This window comes from Microtus oregoni, unplaced genomic scaffold (assembly GCF_018167655.1).
Source record: "Microtus oregoni isolate MIOR12 unplaced genomic scaffold, Mior012 000005F_ref0000423, whole genome shotgun sequence".
Taxonomy (NCBI): Eukaryota; Metazoa; Chordata; class Mammalia; order Rodentia; family Cricetidae; genus Microtus; species Microtus oregoni.
Window position 1 is genome coordinate 21,284,126 of NW_024543064.1, and position 15,176 is coordinate 21,299,301.

General features: G+C 53.7%; 1 protein-coding gene across 7 annotated transcripts in view; it reads left to right on the forward strand.

Annotated features, from left to right (window-relative positions):
- Positions 1-836: 836 nt before the first annotated feature.
- Ptpru (protein tyrosine phosphatase receptor type U) overlaps positions 837-15,176 on the forward strand; it is a 73,289-nt gene continuing 58,949 nt past the window's right edge. For 6 of the 7 annotated variants that reach the window (XM_041651796.1, XM_041651797.1, XM_041651798.1 and 3 more), the window contains exon 1: positions 837-994. In XM_041651796.1, the coding sequence (XP_041507730.1) occupies positions 922-994 (73 nt within the window). In that variant the 5' untranslated portion in view covers positions 837-921. Of the gene's footprint in view, positions 995-4,513; positions 4,594-15,176 lie in introns of those variants that run through there. The other variant, XM_041651802.1, reaches the window with a different exon arrangement.

Here is a 15,176-nt window from a genome sequence, read left to right on the forward strand (position 1 = left end):
ATGTCTTGTCAATATTTGAGGAACAATGGGTTTCCAGATATGTGGTTGTTTCTTACGCGGTTCAAGCCAGCCAACTTTGACGCAGGTCTTGCTGTTGCCTCAAATGGATAATAATTATGGAAAAGTCACGCTCTATAAATCTCAGTTTTTTTCAACGGTGTAACGGGATTACAGTGGTCTGTGCCTCCCAGGGCAATGGGGAAGATTAACGGAGTCCCAGCGGGAGAGGCACGTACTTGACGCCTGGTTTTATGTAGTCACTGACAACTAGTTTTCTGGTGATTGTGTAAGAACTTGGCCTGGGCAGAGTTCCAAATTTATTTACCCTGAGTAGCCAGAGGCTACTGTAGGAGATACGAGCGTTAATGAGAGAGGTAGATTTCATTTTTCTGAAAGTGAAAGCCAGAATTCTAAAGGTCCAACAACGATTTTTTGGTAGGTTGAAGAGTGCCCTGTCATTGGAGGGAGGTGGGAATGTATATTCCGAAGGGCCAAGGTAGAAAGAAGTTAAACAACGGAGGGGACAGAGGAACCAAGTGTCCCTGGATCACAGTCTCAGTCGTGAGCAGCAAATGTGCTGTCTGAGAATGTTGATATGAATACTGGCACCCGCCCAAGGGTCTTCTCGACGGGGTGCCGGAGTGGGGGAAGGGCGCACCGGGGCCGAAGGGCCCAGGGACCCGGGCCGCAGTGAGCACCACCGCCAGCAGGGGACGCCTCGAGACCGCGGAACTCGTGCCCGGGGGCCTGACGTCAGCGCCCCGCTCGCTCGGGCTCCCGCTCTGGACTCGGCGCCAGTCCCGCTCCGCGCGGCGCTGCTGCTCCGCTACGGCTCCCGCTCGCCTTGGGCTCGGACTCCGGCTCCTGTGGCGTCGCCTTCCAGCAGTGGGTCCCCAGGACCGAGACGGCGGCGCCCCAGCCATGGCCCGTGCTCAGGCTCTGGTCCTGGCACTCACCTTCCAGTTCTGTGCGCCAGAGACCGAGACTCCCGCAGGTAAGCGCGCGTGGTCCCTCCGAGCTCATCCCTCGAGCCGGGGATGGCTCGTCGCGCGTGTGCGGAGTGTGGGATGCTCGGTCGTATGTTCCGAGTGTTTGTGACCGCTATGTCCGTAGTTTGTGTGCAAGCTGAGGCTGCTTGTGTGCCGCGGCTGCGAGTGTGCTGGTGTGAGTGTTGCCTGCGTGGGGCACCGGCTGTGCTCTGGCTCATGTCTGTCGGTGCTGCCAAGTGGGTTGTGTATTTGAGTTTCGGTAGCTTGGCTGGAGTTGCATCTGACACTATGTTGCATTTGTTGGCTTTTTTGTATTCCCCAGGCGGGAGTGTTGGTGTGTTCGAGAACCCGCGTGTTTGTTTTATGCGTGTGCCGCGAGGTTTCTGTGGATCCTTCTCGAGTGTGGGCCTAGGAACGAGTGGTGTGTGTGAGTGTGTATGTGCGCGCGCGCGTGCAGGCGTGGGAACGGGTAGGAACCTGTCTCTGTGCGCTGTGTCCACGAGTGTCCCTGTGGGAGTGTTTGGGATGTGCTGTGTGGGTCCGAATGAATGCCAGGGGTGGGGAGAATGCGTGTGGGGGAGCGTGTCTGGAGTGGATGTGAGTGTGTCGGTACCCGTTCGCTGCGTGGCTAGGAACGCTGCGAGCGTGGGGCGCTCCTGGGCCGTGGTCGAGTGTGGCCGGGACCCGAGGGTGTGTGTGCATGTGTGAGTGTGTATGATCGCGCGCGCGCGTGTGCGTGGCGCACCCGGCCGGAACAAGTTGTCGCGGTAGCGTCCCTTGGAGCCTTGGGCGGCCCTGCGGCTGGCGAGGGAAGGAGGGAGTAGAGAAGCGGCCGTGGCAGCCGACTCCGACATTTCGGGCCGTTTGTTGTTTCGCAAGTTCCGCGCGGCGCTGGCTGGCGGCTGATCCGAGGCGGCGCCAGGGCCGCGGGGCGCCCGGGTGGGGAGGACCGCGGGGCGCACCCGGCTGCGGGTGGGGTTGCGGCGTCGGGGGCCCCCCGCAGGGCCTGGCTGGAGGCCGCGGGACGGCGTCCCCATCGTGGCTAGCCAGAGGCGCCGGGGACGCCGCGGTCCCCGGGGACGCTGCCTGCGTCTGCTTTGTAACTTTGTGCGGCCTCCCGACCAGCCAGGCCCGCGCGTGCGGACGTGTGTGTGAATGTGTGCGTGGGGCTCCCGCTTGACCTGCGGTGTGATCGCACGCTTGAGTGTGCTTTGGAGTCTGGCATCCTTTCAAGGGTGTGTGCGTGCGTGCGTGTGTGTGTGTCTGTGTGTGTGCGTGTGTGCTTTCGCCTGTCTGAATGTGTATGTCCAGTGCCTGTGTCTGTGCGTCCGCGAGCGCATCGCATCGTGTGTTGTGTGGAAGGTGTGTCGGTGTCCTTGTGTATGTGCGTGGCCCACAGTCTCTTACTAAGGCCTCGACCCCAGGCCTCGGCCCCTCCAGCGGGCTTATTTCCAGGGCTTTTCTTCAAGGGCTTTCTCTTCCGCTGGTTCCAGCCACCCGGCGTGGGGTAGCAGGGAGCCGCCCCGGGTGGAAGCAGAAGCAGAGCGGTGACACGCGCTGCTGCCTCTGGCCCTGGGTCAGACTCCTGGCCGCCTGCCCCAGACAGCGGGCCTCCGGGTTCTAGTTCACGGCCCCCCCCCCCCCCGGGGGGGGGTGCACCCCAGGAGCTGTCCTGGCCTTGCCCTGCAGCTTTTGGGGCCTTGCTATTCAGCTTCAGTTTTGACCTTCTGGTACCCCAGAGGGTGACCCAGGCAACCTGCCTCTTAGACTTTTTTCAACCCTTCTAGCCTTCCCCGCTTTGAGATGGAACCCTCTGTACTTCCCCACCCCACCCCATCCCCTTGATTTGGGAACACACCTGGGCCTCAATTGCCATGACAGTGGGCTATCAGGATTGAGGTTTGGGAAAATGAGCCTCAATTGCCCCATCTGCTTCATGGAATTAATTGTGATCATGTGTGATACTTGGTAGATATTTGAAGGCAGGGTTAACATGGGATCAAATTTTGCCTCTGCTACTTGCTGTGTGTACGTGTGTGTGCATGCGTACGTGTGTGTGTGTGTGTGTGTGTGTGAGAGAGAGAGAGAGAGAGAGAGAGAGAGAGAGAGAGAGAGAGAAACCTTGGATAAGTCTCTTTACTATGGAAGTTCTTGGCACTTTTGAAGCTTTTACTATTAGAGACTGATCGAGAAGCCCTGGGAAGAAGGGAGGTGGCAGTCCCCTGTCTTCAGTCTAGAGAGTGATTCCAGTCCCCTGCCTACCCTCCCTAGTCACCCAGTGGGGGGGGGGGGGGTGTAGGGTGTCTCTCAGCTGTGCAAACCTGGCACAGTAATTTATCCTATTGTACTCTGGCTCAATCTGTCTTTTTGATCGCTGGAGTTGTGGATGGCAGGAATGATGAGAGGTACCCAGAGGGCTTGTCAGGACAGCCCAGACTTCTCTCTGGGACTGAAAAGGGGGGCTAGGCAGGAAGCCAGGAGGGTGACCTGAATCCTATACCACACTTCCCGGCTGCCTCCAGCCTGCGTCTGGTGTCAGGGCAGGTCCTTGGCCATACCCTGTTTTCTGGAAGCACGCTGCTATCCTCCATTCTGTCCCCAGCTGGGCTTGTAGGGTGACCTCCACACCCAGCTAGGTCAGCCAGAGTGGCAGGAGGTGCTTTGTGGCTTCCCTTTGTGTCCTACCCATGCCTCCCCCACCTCTCCCTTCTCAGCCATCTTCCACCTGCAGGAAGGCACCAGCCTCTTCCTCCCTCTGTGCCAGAGTTCTTCCTAAAATGCACGTTGTAAACCTCTCCTCAAATCCTCCTCAAGCTCCCCAATAGGCCCCTCTTGGCCCAACAGTGCTCTAGCGGCTGGCTACCCAGCCCACCTCACCTTGTTTTGGTTAGCCTTATTCACCAGTGGTCCCTAAGTGCCTCTTCTCTGTATCTTTTACAAACTGTGCTTTCTCCCCAGGACTCTCTGATTCCATATCTTCATACGTGAGTCCCTAGTTTGGTGAGCTTCCTCCTGGAAGCCTATCTTGGTTTTTCCTCTGTTCTAGCCCAGGAAAGGGAAGGTAGAAGTTGATTGGACTTTTATATGATATTGTAATTCCAATCTCTTAGTCCTGTCAGTCTTCCTAGGTCAGGAACTCTGTAAGGAAAGTCAGTGTGGACCTTCAGTTACTTAGCGCCAGGTACAAGGCCTGAGCCTCTTTAGTCTGAATAAATGGATGTGAGGTCTAAGAATGAATGAAGCTGGGTGATACAGTTCAGTCCTGGAATCCAAGGACTGGGGAGGCTGAGGCAGGAGGATTGATTGCAAGTTTGAGGTCAGCCCGAGTTGCACCGTGAATTCCATGCTAGCCAGGGCAACTGACATCGTATTAAAAAAAAAAAAAAAAGCCAGAAAAGAATGAATGAAGTCAAGTGGGTCGAATCCAGAGCTGGAGATGCCAGATGGGGGCGCAATGGCTCCACTGAACGTCGAATTGAAGGGTTTTTTTGTTTTTTTTTTTTTCCCCCTGGTAAGAATCTGGAAAATTCTGCGGGTGGATGGTGTTACGTTGTGAAAAGGCCATGTCCATAAAGTGTCATCTGGGAGCTATGAGTTAAAGAGGGTGAGTCCCTGGCAGAGACTGAAGGAGAAGGCTCTTACAGGAGGGCCTCTCCCCGCAGACTCCTCCTGGTGCTTCTTCCCCCTAGTCTAGCCCCACCCCTGGCAGCTGGCTCAGCTTGTCCAATCCCGGGAGTTCCAGCCTTTTGTGATCAGGACAACCGTTGGCGAGGCAAGGCATCGAGTCTCAACGGTCAGTCTGAACACGGGAGGAGGGCCCCTGTTAAGCAGGCATTCCTTCAATCTTCAATCACAGATGGATCGTGGTCTGGGTAGAGGAGGCCAAAGCCTTCCTCCTGGATCTGAGGGACTGCCTCTGAGCTGGAGAGAAGAGAAACCACCATTATAGGGGCTGGGGGGGAAGGCAGCCAGGTGCATACAGGTGTGATCCTGCCACCTGTGCAGCCAGAGTGGGGCATGTGTGTTTATTCATGTGTGTGAAATGGAGGCCAGGGGCACAAGGCATATGCATGACCTGTCAGGGTGCCAAGCCTTCTGGTCATCTTGGTGTGGCTAGACCGGGGTTTGGAGTTGGGAAGAGACACCTGGCAAACCCCCAGCATCTCATTCCTGGAATGGTACAGAGTTTCTGGGTGCCTCAGAGTAGGTGCACGGATCCCAGGGTGTGAGAATATTGGGGTGTACAGTGGCCCAGACCTGCAGGCTGGTGCCTCCAGGCTCTGTGGGCCTACGGACACACGTCCAAATCGCCTTATCCAATAGAAACTTTCACAGAGATGATGACAGTGCTCTTTCCTTGCTGGGGTGGCGTCTCACTCACATGTGGCTACTAAATTTAAATTAGGTACAATTAATTAAAATACTAATTTAGTTAATCAGTTGCACTAGCCAAATTTCAAGTCCTCAACGGTTACACATTATCCGCATGTTGGCAAGTAGGGGACATTCTCACACTCGTAGACTGTTCTATGGACTGTGTTTGTCTGAAACAATGGTTCTCAACCTGCATATCAGATATTCGCATTGCGACTCATAACAGCAAAATTACAGTTATGAAGTAGCAACGCAAATAATTTTATGGTTGCGGGGAGTCACCACAACATGAGGAACTGTATTAAAGGGTTGCAGCATTAGGAGCCTGAGAAGCTTTGGTCTAAAAGGATAAGGCTGGAGGAGCTTTAGTGTGGCCTGGGCTGTGCTGGTGTGGACAGATCACTGCTGGCCCCATCCTCCACCCTCCCAACAACCTTCATCACACCGTGCCTGTCATAGCAGCTTCTCCTCTGCCCTGGACCAAAGTGCCCTTTGCAAGGCTGTCATGGTGTGCTGCCACTCCTTTGCCTCAAGTCTCCCCAGCTCCCAAGGCTAAACCCCAACCTGACATGGCAGTTCAGGCCCTCCCTGGCCAGCCTTTTCTTTAGGAACTGGCTTCCTCAGTGTCACTTGCCCCTAAACTCTGCGCCTACCTGTCTGCTTTATAATCCAGACCCCTAGAGCCTGCTGTGCCCTTTGCCGGGTCTACCTTCGTTCATTCTGTGCTTTTTGCTGAGACCCTCTTCTCCCTCCACTCTAGCCCCATTGTCATTGTCACAGTAAAGCTGCCCTGCCTCCACCAGGCAGGGGGGGTGGTCTTCTCTCTCCTAAGCCTTGCATGATCATAGGCTGCCCTTCTTTTGTGGGAAGCCATCTGAGGGCTGAGCTGGGTGTTTGTCATCTCTGGTTTCCTTAGGTGCTCATGGAGTGTTTGCATTGGTTTGAACCCTTGGATGCTCCAGGGAAGGCTTAGAGGGGGTGAAGAGAGGTCCTGGGGTACAGAAGGCTGTCAGCGGGAGACTGATAAGCATCCTTAAATGGCCTGCAGCATGGTAAGGGGTGGGGCACCCCTGCGGTGCCAACTCTGAAGATGCTATGCCTGTGTGACTCTGGGGGAGGGAGGGAGTCTTGAATAGATTCCCATCACACAAAGCCCAGGACTTAGAACTGGACCCAAAGGGGACCAGAGAAAGGCAGTTGGGGTGGGGGCAGGTTGGGGTTGGAGGCAGAAGCTAGAGAATACTGAAATGGAATTGTGGGACACAGTATTGGGGATACCATAGGTAGGACCTCAGTCAATGCTAGGGACAGGTCTGGGGCTGAGGGCACAGCTGCGGGGAGGCAGCTGGTGATGGTGATACCTCTGAGAATGAGACGGCTGGCAATGAGGCAGGTGGGGCTGGAGGGGTAGCTGGGGTATGCCGGTAGGGAGGTGACAGAAGCCTGTCTGGAGATGGATGAGTCTCAGCTAAGAGAGTGGGATGAGTGTTTTTAACATGAGCATGTGTGCATGTTTATGTGAGTGTATAGCAAACCTTTCTCTGTCCTGCCAACCAGCTCCCAAATCGTGACACAGATTTATTATTAATTATGAAAGCTGGGCCAATAGCTTAGGCTTGTTTCTAGCTAGCTCTTGTAACTTAAATTAACCCATATCTTTTAATCTGTGTTCTCTGACGTGGCTCAGTCACCTTTACTTTGTAATGCGCATGCTGCTTGCTCTGTATTTCCTGGCATCTCCGCCCTTCTTCTTCCCAGCGTCCTCTGGGCCTGGAAATCCTGCCCAGCAATTGGCCGTACAGTTTTTTTCATTAAACCAGTCAGAGTGACACATCTTCACCACATATAAAAAGTTTATTCCACAACATGAGTGTGTATCCTTCTTGTCATGTTATGTATGTGTGTAAATGTGTGCTTGAGGCCTAGAATGTCGTGGGTTGGAACAGGGGCTCTGAGACCACACCATCTAAGTTCTCCTCCCGGTTTCCACTGTTACTTCTCTGGGTCATGGAGCCGATTCCACTTGGGAAATGAGGATGGAGATGTTACACAGAGCCCAGGATGATGTGGTGGCTTTTGTATTTAGACATATTTAGTCTAGAACACATCCTGGTACATGGTGAGCACCATGTAAGTGTGAATTAGTCTTAAATGTTTGCGTGTGTGCGCGCGCGCATGGACAAGCTTCCTATGTGCTCGAGAAAGTTTGTTCTTGGCTTCTGATGAAGTCCAGGCCTGGGGAGAGGCGATGGTGGTGGTGGTGGATGGGGAGGAGTGAGGATCTAGGCTTGTTGGGGCAGGCACTTCTCCCCCATCTGCCGACTGTTCATCCCACATCCTATGCCAGGCTTTAAACCAACGGCCCCTCCCCCTGTCCTGTCTCTCCTGTCCTGCCCCATACTGCCCTACCCTGGTCTGGGGGCCCGGGGATGCAGTGTAATTGTCCAAAAGATTTTCAGTAGAATTCACTTCTATGTTGGCCTGCCAGTCATCAAAGACCCAGGTCAGATAGAATACCTGGATTGTATGCTGAGGTTGGCATCACCTGCCCTGTGAGTGACAGTGCCTTCATCCTGGGCCTTTGGAGAGTCACTGGAAGATGTTGGAGGATGAGAGTAACGGTGGACAGAAGCCCACAGGGCAATGGAGTCAGGCATGGCTGAGTGGCTTCCCACCAGTCTGTCCCCAAGAGACTTCTACAGTGTGCCCCACAGCACCTTCACAGTGTACCTATGTCTGCCTCGATGTAGACAGAGGCACTGTTTCAGCCCTGGCCTTCTCATATGAGTGTAGCCTGGGTTTCTGGACGTGGTGTCTGTACTGCTCTGCCACTCAATCTATGTGAGCCCACTGCAGGGATGCTGGGCTACAATGTTGTGGGACTTTTCCAGGGTTTCTGTGTACTCCATTTTTGCAGCATCCCTCTGATCAGAGCCTGCATCCTGCAGCTGTCCTGCCATGCACTTTCCTTGCGTTTCTCTTCCATAGTGTGGTCCTTGCTCTGCCGGATACCAGGCTTACTTTGGGAGGGCGACTCTTTCCGGGTGTCTGGGTGGAGAACCCTCGCACAGCATGGCATCTGAGATCAGTGCATGGCTTTCTACAGCCACGCTGCATGTTTACATTTCTACAGCCACGCTGCATGTTTACACTGTTGCAGCAGATGTGTAGACTCGCCTGGCCTTTGGGCACAGCACCTCGTGTGACGGCTCACTGCCATCACGTGGCCTACTGCCACTACCCTACATGTTGGTGTCCGGTGTGCTGCAGTTTTTGCAGTAGGCATCTGCATTGCCCTGGTCATGTGGACCCTCCTGTTTCTAGGCACAGTTCCTCTGCATGCTGACCCCGTGTTTCAGACATACAGTATACCTTGATTGTCACATTGTCTCGCGGCTTCACTGGCTATGAGTCTAATAGCCCAGCCTCCACACTGCCCCCATCACAGCTACCCTGAAGATGCCTCTGTCATCTCAGCCTTTCCCTGAGTGTATTACAATGGAGGTGTCAAGGTGCTGGCTGTGGGCAGCTTTCTGTGGAGAGTCGTGGGAGGGTCACATCTTGGTGCGTCCTCAATGCAGTTCCCCCCTGCTTCATATTGCACATAGAACTTGGGCACTTTTTGCTGAACGTGGGGCAGCTTGGGTTTTGCTTTGCTTCCGAACTGCATAGGACTGCCACCCGGAGAGTCAGCCGTGTTATGCATCTGTTCTCTGTAGGGTTGTGTTGCCTGACTTTTCCTGGGGAGACACAAGCAACCGTCTATTCATTCTACAGACCAAAGAAACAATTCTACCCAAGTCTAGCTTGGTGCATGGAGTTTAGTGGGATTCCTTGCAGAAACACCGGTACCTGGAAGGCAGCTGCATTTAGAAAAAGCCCACCCCAGCACGGGGAATTTCTCCTGAAAGCCTTGTCCCCGGCAGCTTGCGGAGTCTTCTCTCTCCAGGAGCTGTGACTGCTTATATAACCTCAGAGCAGGTCTCGGGAATCCTGTAACTTCCCCAGCTTCTGGAGTCAGCTAGATTGTGTGACTGTCTCCTCTCTTCTCCCTCCAAAAGGAGATGTTTCCATTGAGAGGAAATGGCTTCCTGCCAGGTTGTGAGCACTCTGCCGAGCTTCCAGACCCAGAGCCCTTGAAACCAAATCCATGGCTCCACAGGGCATCGTCAGGGTGCTTCAATTTTGTGCCCTGGAGGCTGTTCCTGCTCTGTACCAGGTCCTGTGCTGGAGCCCCCACCTTCCATTCTGCCACCCCCCCCAATATGGTGATATATACCCAAGATGAATGTGGTTCCACACTGCACAGCCCTGACCACTTCCATGCCTAACGGGAATCAGTGCTGGGGGCTGTGTGTGCGACGTGCTCTGCAGCCCTGCACAGAAATTGCAGGAGTCTTGCCTGTTGTGCTCTATCTCCAGCACACCCCATCACAGCGGGACACTGCTCTCTCTCTCTCCGTGGAGCCTGTGCACACCTTCACTGCTTTAGCCTGCGGTGTCTTTATCTGACTGCACTGCAGGGCATTTGCCCTGCAGAGGATCTATGTGTTCTGCCTGTTGTACTTCTGCACACATCTTAGTCTTCCCCCACCCCGATATATGGTGTCCAGCCCTGGACTGCCAATATAGCAGCCCTCTCGTCGACTCTGGAATTCATTGTGTGGGCAATAGAGATGGGAAAGGGTCTACTACTGTGAGTTTGTCAGCTACTGCTGGCTTCCTCTCATACTCAGTGGAAATGGCAGGATGTTGGCATCGCTAGGCTCTGTGTTGACTCATTTGGTGGTTCCAGCTTTCACAGCCTGTGGCCAGCCCTGGGTGGTCTCCCAAGTTGCTGCACTCTATGTGGTTATAGGAGTATTTTACTGCCAGCTGTACTGTGCTTCTTATTAGTTATTCAGGGCTCTGGTAGTTCTGGGACCTGACCTCCACTTGGATGTGTTAGCATAGGGCTAGGCTATAGTGACATCCTTAATGTAGTGCAGTTGGTCGAGGTTAGACCAGGTGGGATCTTGGTGTTGGCCATCTGCTGTATACGGGGCTTGGGGACAGGGTTCAAAGGCTTCAGAACTAGTCCATAACTTCAGGAAGGGAGGAAGGGAGAGGACTGAGTAAGGCAAGAATATCCAGGGTTGGGTTCAGTAACCTAGAGGTGGGGGCAGGGACGGTGGACTGGGCTGGCATTGTTGTTGGGTTGTCTATGGGGTCCCTAGGCTATGGTTGGGTTGTGTCTGGCAGTGTGAGGTCCCAGACTGAATTTACCATCTGTCTAGAGAAGTTTTGTTTCTTCTGGGGCTACCCTTGGGAACTGGACGTTTTGTTGACAAAAGAAAGAGAAGGCGAATCTCACTGCAAACAAGTTCTGTTTACGCAGGGTCTTCAGAAAATGCTGCTGTAGGTGCAGCAGGCCCAGAGCACACGCCTTGTCTGCCCTGGCTAGAGGAGGACAGGCTCTTGACACACACACACACACACACACACACACACACACACACACACACACACGCAGGCACGCACCTCTCTTCCTGCCCTGTACAAACACCCACCTCCCCCAGGCTCATGCCCACCACAGAACGCATCTATGTATTTCTGCTCACAGGAATGTTCCATGAACCAACTTTACAGTATTTCTGAGAGCCCTTGCTGGCAGACATCCATGCCCTCCTATGCACACCATGTCCTGAGGACACCGCCTGTTATTGTTCGTATTGTTATTACTGTTGGTTCATTTGCGAGAGGGTCTCATGTAGCCCAGCCTGGCCTGGAAACTCATTTATGTAGCTGAGGATGACCTTCATGCCCATTCGTCCATCTCTCAAGTACTGGCCTCAGAGGAGTGCACCACCACACGTGGTGATTGTAAACTCACACAAATGAAATCGGAGTCAGAGCCGTAACCCCTGCTCCAATTTCATGGTTGAGGAGCTGAACTGGTCCTGGCCTAGAGACCCAGGGCTGGAGCCGACCAGAGATCATTTGAGAAGGGGTCATGCAGTCTAAGGTCACCCTGGATGGAATCCCTTAGCCTGAGAGGTCATCCTAACTGTGGTCAGAGAAGGCAAGTCACATGTCCCCACGTCATGAAGAGACCCAGGGGCCCAGCAGGACTAAGATGCAGATTTCCTGGTCTGTAGTTGAGTGTTTTTGTACCAGTAGTCCTGGTAGGCTCACAGGTAGGTCTCATACACACACACACACACACACACACACACACACACACACACACACACGCAGGGGTGGTGGTGGAGAGAGAGATAGGAAGAGGGAGACCCCTGGAGGGACCCTCCCAGGCCCCTCTCCAGAAGTTGCTGGTCTCTGACATCATCAGGCCCAGAGCATGCCGGATGTGGATAAACTAACCATCCCCCTTCTTCCCAAATTGTGGTTGACGGTTGCTCAGGCAACCGCCTGGCCAGATTGGGGAGATTAGCAAAGGAATGTTGCTGGGCCAGTTAGAGCTGAGGCTGGGGGAAGCACTGGGGTCCTGCTTTCAACCCATCTATCTTCTCTGAAAGCTCTCTACAGAGATGAAGTGCTCAAAGAGGGACCTTGTCTTCGCTCCCTGTCCCCAGCCTAATTTATAGCGTGCCTCAGGGACTTGAGTTGGGCTGAGGAATGAGTGTGTGTGTGCACGCGCGCGCACATGTGCCCATACACATGCATGTGCATACTCTCTTGACTGGAGTGTGTGCTGTTTGTATTCAGGATGAGACTTCAGGTCTCCTTTCTTGCTAATCTGACACCAGGCTCCGGACCATGTGGTAGCTTGGTCCCTAGCTCGCTCTTGACCTGTTGCACTCTGGGAAAAAACGCCTGTTTGAACTATCAGAATCCAGGCATTCTCTGCTCCAGCACCTCCTAAGGCTCCCCAGTTAGGAATGCGATGGAACTCCTTATCCTGGCATCCAGGACTTTTTAAGAACTGGCCTCAGTCTCTGGTTTCCCATCATGTTAGTCAGCCCGAGCTCCTCTGGTTCAGTTCAGGTGTGCCGACACCCCTTTTCTTCGTGTGTCCTTTCTAAATGCAATAACCTTGACCCTTCTTAACTTTCATTTCCTCACCTTTGTTCAGGTGGGAAGCCCCTCAAAAGCAAGATAGAACTTTTTCTCCCCAGCCCCCATCCCCATGTTGGCGCTCAAACCTAGGGCCTCACCCGCGCTAGATAAAGCTCCTCTCTCACTGAACTTCACCCCTTGCCCTTAATCATTCTTGCGCTTCTCACAGCACCCATCAAGGCTCATCCTACGCTGCGCCAGCCGTTTGGGGAGACACGGCTGGTGTGAGAGACCAAATCGGGATCTTATTTTGTCTGTGTTCGCTCTCACTCTACAGCCACGTGGTTTAGTTTGTGTCGTCTGCACATTGCTTCTGTGTGGCCCCTGAGTGTCACACACTCTTGGTCTGTAAGACAGCGCTATTTCCTAAATGCTGAGTTCCTCACTCAGGTTGGTCAGGGTAGTCCGGGCGGGCATGGTGGTAACGCTCCCCATTGTGGTGGTGCTGAAGCCATGGTAGGAGGAATTGGCTGTTCCTATCCCTGGGGGAGCTGGGGGAGGAGCTGAGACGGTTTCTAAGAGATGGAGTTGACCTGGGCCTGGCCTAGAGACCCAGAGCTGGGGCTAACTAGAGATCTGAGAATGGTCACTCTGGCTAAGAGGTTGCCTCGGGTGGAATCAGTCAGTCTGACTGTGGTTACACAGAGAGAACAGGTGTCAGCCAGGCTAGTGGCTATTTGACTGACATCTAGGGGAGTGTCGTATGGATAAGATGGAGTCACTCTGGCCAGGCACGATCAACAGGGAGCCACTCTGTCTAAGGTCAGCCTACGGAGGGTCAGTCACTTGGCGGAACCATGTAATTGTGGTCTGAGCAGAGACCCCAGTTTGGCTGTTAGTCTGAGGTCAGTAAGCTCTGGGTGGGGTCGGAGCCCTGTCTGGTCATGTGCCTGACTCAGGACTGATGGAGAGAAACCACAGGGCTAACTAGCTACCTCAGGCTTGTCAGGGCACTGGAGGAGATGCCTGGGGCAGCCACTTTGCCTTTGTGTAGGAACCAGAAGGCCCTTGACTCCAGCCTGGGATCTAAGTCTGTCCCAGTGATTGGCCAGGACCTCCAAGGGCAGGAAGTGAGTGCTCCCCTCCTCCTGGAAGACCACTCACTGACCACCTTTTCAAGAGGAAAATGGGGGCCCTCCCAACACAGATGACATTAAAGCTCACTTACCTCATGCCTTAGGGCTCAGTGCTGAGTGGAGCTTTTCAAACAAGCACGCAGAAAGTACCATGGGTCCCCTACTCCAGTTCCCCTGTCCCAGTATGCTTGGTGCAGGCTCATGCAGATCTCATTGCTTCCCATTCTCTGGTGGGGTTCAAGGAGACGAGAGACCCCAACAGTGACGAGCCCAGGCGTGCCTAGCTCTGCTTGCGTGTTTTCATGTGCCGGGTTCTCTTACAAGGCTGGTGGAAACATGCAAATGATAACACACAGTGAGTCCTCAGAGGGAAGCCGCTCCTTGCCTGCCTTGCCTATGCCACTTACCTGGTGGCTTATTGTCTGGTCTGCCCTCTGCCCCTCCCCCCCCCCCCCCCCGTTTCTTGGAAGAAACTCTTCCTGCCCCTTCTCATATTTCTGGGCAGTGTGGGCTTTGGATGGACATGATTTCAAATCCATTTACTTCTCTCATACGGGAATAAGCGGCACACCTGAGCTGGTGTTTCCTGAGTGCTCACACGCGTTGATGTAAATCTTCAGCAATCCCCTGTGCGGATGGGGAAACTGAGGCTCAGAAAGTGGAAGCAAACTGCCCATCGTTGCCAGGGATGGCAAATGGCAAAGTCAAGATTCAATCCCAAGTCCGTCCCCGTCTCCAGCATCCACCCCTGAGCCACTGCTCTGTACCGTGGGCAAATGCCTTTGCTTCTCCGAGCCTTGGTCACCTCATCAGTCAAATGGGTTTGACAGGCAGGCAGGATGGGCCTGGCCTGACTTCCTGTCAGTTCTCTCAACACTGGTTTGCTGGAGCTGCAGGCGCTATGACTAGGGAGTGGGTACAAGACCCAGCTCAGATCCCTTCCTGAACCAGTGCAGTGAGGGGTTATTTGGTGCCAACTCCAGGTGCTGAAGAACCAGCTGAGATACAGTGGACCTCACCACCAACTGAGGAGTTTGCACGTATTTCAGGCCCCTCTTTCACTTCCCTGTCATTTAGATTTTTTTGTTTTGTTTTATTTTTGAGACAGGGTTTCCCAATAGCTGTAGAACCAGTCCTGGAATTCACTCTGTAGACCAGGCCGACCTTGAACTCACAGAGATCCTCCTGCCTCTACTCCCAGAGTGCTGGAATTAAAGGTGTGCGCCACCACCACCTGGCATCATTCAGATTATTAATCTTGGTCTCCAGTCACCAGAATTAGCATCCTCTAGTCACATATGTGTTCAGTACACACAGAACCATACTATGTCACATCCCTGGGGACAGAGATCGAAGGTGACTGACTTTGGGCAGTGAATGAATACCCTTGATGTCTGTCACATTGTCACCTGACACAGATAGTGACATTCAACCTTTGGTGCTTAGCATCATGCTATGCTGGGCCTCCATTTCCCAGTCGGTAAAATGAGACAAGTCTAGGGCTGATCTTGACTGGAGGTTCTATGCTTGCAATGATCATGATGGCTGGTTTTATTATTTATTTGTTGAATGATGGAGCTGTTGGGGATCCTGAGATGGGGTGGGGAGGGCAGTGGAAAGTCTTGGGACTGGTGAGGGACAGTGAGGGGAGGATGTTGGGGTGGGGGAGGAAGAACTC